The sequence below is a fragment of the Hirsutella rhossiliensis genome (assembly GCF_020360975.1).
Source record: "Hirsutella rhossiliensis strain HR02 chromosome Unknown scaffold00007, whole genome shotgun sequence".
Classification (NCBI taxonomy): domain Eukaryota; kingdom Fungi; phylum Ascomycota; class Sordariomycetes; order Hypocreales; family Ophiocordycipitaceae; genus Hirsutella; species Hirsutella rhossiliensis.
This window is the reverse complement of record NW_025408673.1, coordinates 2479070-2483168: the sequence shown is the minus strand read 5'-3', so window position 1 is coordinate 2483168 and position 4099 is coordinate 2479070. Positions and strand designations below refer to the sequence as shown.

General features: G+C 44.6%; 1 protein-coding gene across 1 annotated transcript; it reads left to right on the top strand.

Moving 5' to 3' along the window:
- Window positions 1-269: 269 nt before the first annotated feature.
- HRG_07048 (peroxidase domain-containing protein) lies at window positions 270-2409 on the top strand (the record flags this gene model as incomplete). Its single annotated transcript, XM_044865519.1, has 6 exons — window positions 270-651; window positions 719-1201; window positions 1259-1474; window positions 1526-1974; window positions 2049-2173; window positions 2232-2409. The coding sequence occupies 6 exons, from the start codon at window positions 270-272 to the stop codon at window positions 2407-2409; spliced, it is 1833 nt and encodes a 610-aa protein (XP_044719481.1).
- Window positions 2410-4099: the final 1690 nt, after the last annotated feature.

Genomic DNA, 4099 nt, shown 5'->3' with positions numbered 1-4099 from the left:
ACAATAATCTCTTCTAGACAGCAAGATTGGTAACCTGTGGTCTCTATGTAAACATTATCCTTAACGACTACCTTCGAACCATACTGAACCTCAATGATAATGCGGTTCGCTCCGACTGGAGGCTCGACCCTCGCGATGCCTTTTATAGCGTATTCGACCCCGAGGGTACCCCTTGCGGTATTGGTAACCAGGTTTCGATTGAGTTTAACTTTGTCTACCGTTGGCACGCAGCAGTTTCGGATCACGATGAGGCGTGGCTGCAAAGTCTGATGACCAAGATACTTGGCGCTCACGTGGATCCTTCCGCTCTCAGTCCTGCCGAATACCTGGGGCAGCTCAAAACTTGGTTTTATGATAATGTCCCCGATGACCCGGCAGCCTGGACGTTTGGTGACTTAAAAAGAAACAAAGACGGTGGATTCAATGACGAAGATCTTGTTCAGCAAATCAAGAAGGGAACTGACACGGTAGCCGGCGCATTTGGCGCTAAGAACATTCCCGTGGCGTTGAGGGCGATTGAGATTATTGGCATTGAACGAGGTCGAGAATGGGGCGTCGCCACGTTCAACGAGTTTCGAAAATTCTTCAAGCTCAAGCCATTCACATCCTTCAAGGAAATCAACTCTACCGAAGATGGAGTAGCTGAAGCTTGTGAGTTTTCGGTCTCTGCAAGATTCGTCACGTAGTGGATGGAGATTGGAGACTGACATGGCTTTAGTGGAGGCACTCTACGGCCATCCCGGTAACGTCGAGCTGTATCCGGGTCTGATGGTAGAGCAAGCCAAGAAGGAGTTTTCGCCCGGCTCCGGGCTCTGTCCCGGCTTCACCATCTCCGAAGCCATTCTCTCAGATGCAGTGACCCTCGTCCGCGCCGATCGCTTCTACGCGCACGAGTATGGTCCACAGAGCCTGACCAACTTCGGCTTCACCGCTGCCAGTTCTGATTTTGACGTTGCCGGCGGCGGCGTCATGTACAAGCTGCTCATGAGGTCGTTCCCGGGATGGTACCGACACAGCAGCGTGTACGCTCTATATCCCTTCACCACACCAGAGAAGACCATGGGCAATTTCAGTTCAGGAGCAGCGCCGGTCCAAGCTATCGATTATAGCGCTCCTGCCTTCACTGGCCCCCCGATTCCGGTGACTTCATGGCAAGGTGTAGTGCAGCTACTGCAAGACCAGACTAATTTCAAAGTCCCTCGTGAGTTTCTCCGATTGACCTTTGCTGCACTAGTTGAAGCTAACAGTACAATCCAAGAGCAACTCTCTGGTCATGATGACATGCTGAGTGGCGACAAGCCCGCCAACACAGCTAAGCAAAAGTTCATGCAGGATGAGCTGTATTGCCCTGAGGAAAATTTGTCTATAGTTCGCGCCTTCTACGAGAGTTTGACGGCCCGGCTTATCAAGAAGAACGCTCGCAAGCTGGGGGGATCTTACCAGATTGACATTGTCCAAGAGGGAGTAGCTTTCTGTGTCCTGGTTGAATCCATCCACTAAACCTAGCAAAGCATTGGTAATCCAGCCCACGCCGAGTTTGTCGGTCGCTTTTTTGGCATTCCCCTGCGAGGCGAGGACTCTGAATCGACAGCGGTGACTGACTCCTACACGCCTCGCGCACTCTACAACGTCTTGGCTCACCTTTTTGAGCATGTCTTCCTGGATCTCGACGAAGCAAAACGTTACAAACACCTTGTCGTCGCAAGTAAAGAGACATGGCAGCTTGGAGACATTGTTCGTGGAGTAGTCCGAGGGATCAAGCCAGGCGAGGGTGCACGTAGCCTGATGCAACTCGTCGAAGACACTTTCTTCCACAAGACTGCTACCGGTGCAGAAAATGCCCATGGCCTCCAGCATTTTGGCCTAGAGCTCATCAAGAGACCGATGGAACAAGGTCAGGGGAAGGACGTGGAAGAAGTTGTGTGGACTCTGATTCCCACAGCTGCTACCTTTTGTGCTACTCAGGCTCAGGCTGTGAGTGCTCGACTTTTCCCGCTTCTCCACTCCATTCTCAAAACTGCACCGCTGACGCGTCATTTTCGATACAGTGGGCTCAATTAATCGAAATATACCTTTCGGATGGCTACAAGAGCCACTGGACGGAGATTGAGCAGCTCGCCCAGTCCGAGGACTCTGATTCGTTTGACCTACTGAAGCGTTACGCTCTAGAAGGGTCAGTCACTTGCCTGCGTCGAGTTCCCGTATTTCGTACTAATTTGTGACCCCAACAGTTTTCGTCTATTCCCAGCAACTTCAGGAGTCATTCGTGTGGTAGAGTCTCCAACGCCTGTGACCATTCCTTCAGCGCCGACTCCTTTGCCGCCCAAAGGAACAGTCTTGGCGGATTTCATCACCGCTGGCCGGGATCCTTCCATTTTTCCTGACCCAGAATCCATCAAACTTGACTGACCTGATGATTCGTACATTCATCTTGGCTGGGGACCTCACTCTTGCCTCGGGCGACCCATTGTCGAGACTGCTGCGGCTGCCATGCTGCGCCAGCTTGCCCTCCTCTGTCCCAATCTGAGGCGAACGCCTGGCGATGCAGGTGAAATGAAGAGAAAGCTGTTTGATGAGGCGTTCCCGGTTTTCCTTTCTCAGGACGGTGGTGATTGGGAAAGCTTCCCTGTCGGTGAGTGACTGTCGAAATTCCGTGTCGCCAATAGACAATACTGACAATCTCGAAGCTAAGAAGGTTCTCTTTAACGAAATGTAACAAGGATTATCAGCCTCCTGCAGACTGATTCCCCTGACATACACAGTCAGATCCTGACTCAGGCTGTGGTTCTGGCCCGCCATCACCGTGATAGCCACAGAACCCCTCTAGCTAGCATCATCATAACCATGACGATTAGGCAGTCGTTTGTTCAGGTACTTCCATCAGCTTCTAGCCACTCATTCGTAACGCCTATTAGACTTCAAAATACCCATGGGTATTTGCTTGTGGGCTACCTATACCTACCCACGGGCTATTTTAGGGCCACTATAAATACTTAGTAGGTAGGTAAATTTAAAATAGGTACCTAAAAGTATATATAGGTATATTCGGGCTACCTATAGGTATTACCTATTTAGTTTTATTATATTAATCGTTTATACTTATCCTAATACGAGGTACCTATAAAATATATATAGGCCGTATAGCTAAAAGTAGTATTAAATTAAAGGATAAGATCCTATAGGTATTATTTATCCTTTACCTTAACTATCCTTTTAATATTTAAAGTCCTATTATCGCGGTCGAATATTCTCCTTATATCTAGTTCTCTTTATAGAGGAGGCGACTATTGCCTCTATTACTATACGGCCTTTTTGCTTTTTCTTATAGCTTTAAACTTATTCTTCCTAATAAGAGTTACTTTCCTTTATCTCCTCTACTTCCTCTATCTCCTTTACTTCCTCTAACTCCTCTACTTCCTCCGACTCCTTATTACTTAGTAAAGTAATATTAATTATATCGCGATACTTATCTCTCTTTTACTAGCTTTATATTTATATTTAAAGAGAGTTTATAAAAAGCTTTTATTAAATAATACCTATAAGCTATAGGTAAGTATAAAATCTCTTACTTTAATCTTAATCTTTTTTATATAGTATTATAGCCTCTTTATTAAGATAAATTCTATTAAAAGGATTTATATTTCTAGGAGTATAAGATATCTTTAAAGCTACTTTAAGCTTATATAGCTAATCTTTATACTCCTTTATAGGGTTAATACTATTATTAATCTTTATATCTTAAAAAAAGATACTATTATATATATTAAATTAAAACTATAGGATCGATAGCGTAAATCTCGCCTTTAAGTTTAAGAGTTTTATCTTAGATTGCTAGTATATATTAATCTACTAGTAAATACTCTAAGCGCGCTTAAGCGGCACGCTACTTAGTTATATTACTAGAAATTCGCGTGCTATAATATAAATATTCTTATACCTTTTATACTAAGATATATAGCGCTAAAAGCTATATATATCCTTAGATAGTAACCTCCTTAGCTAAGATTAGTATATTACTTATATATTAATATAATTAAATAAAAACTTACTTTCTTTAAAAAAAGCCTTATAGCCCGAAATACCTTTATTACCTTATAAA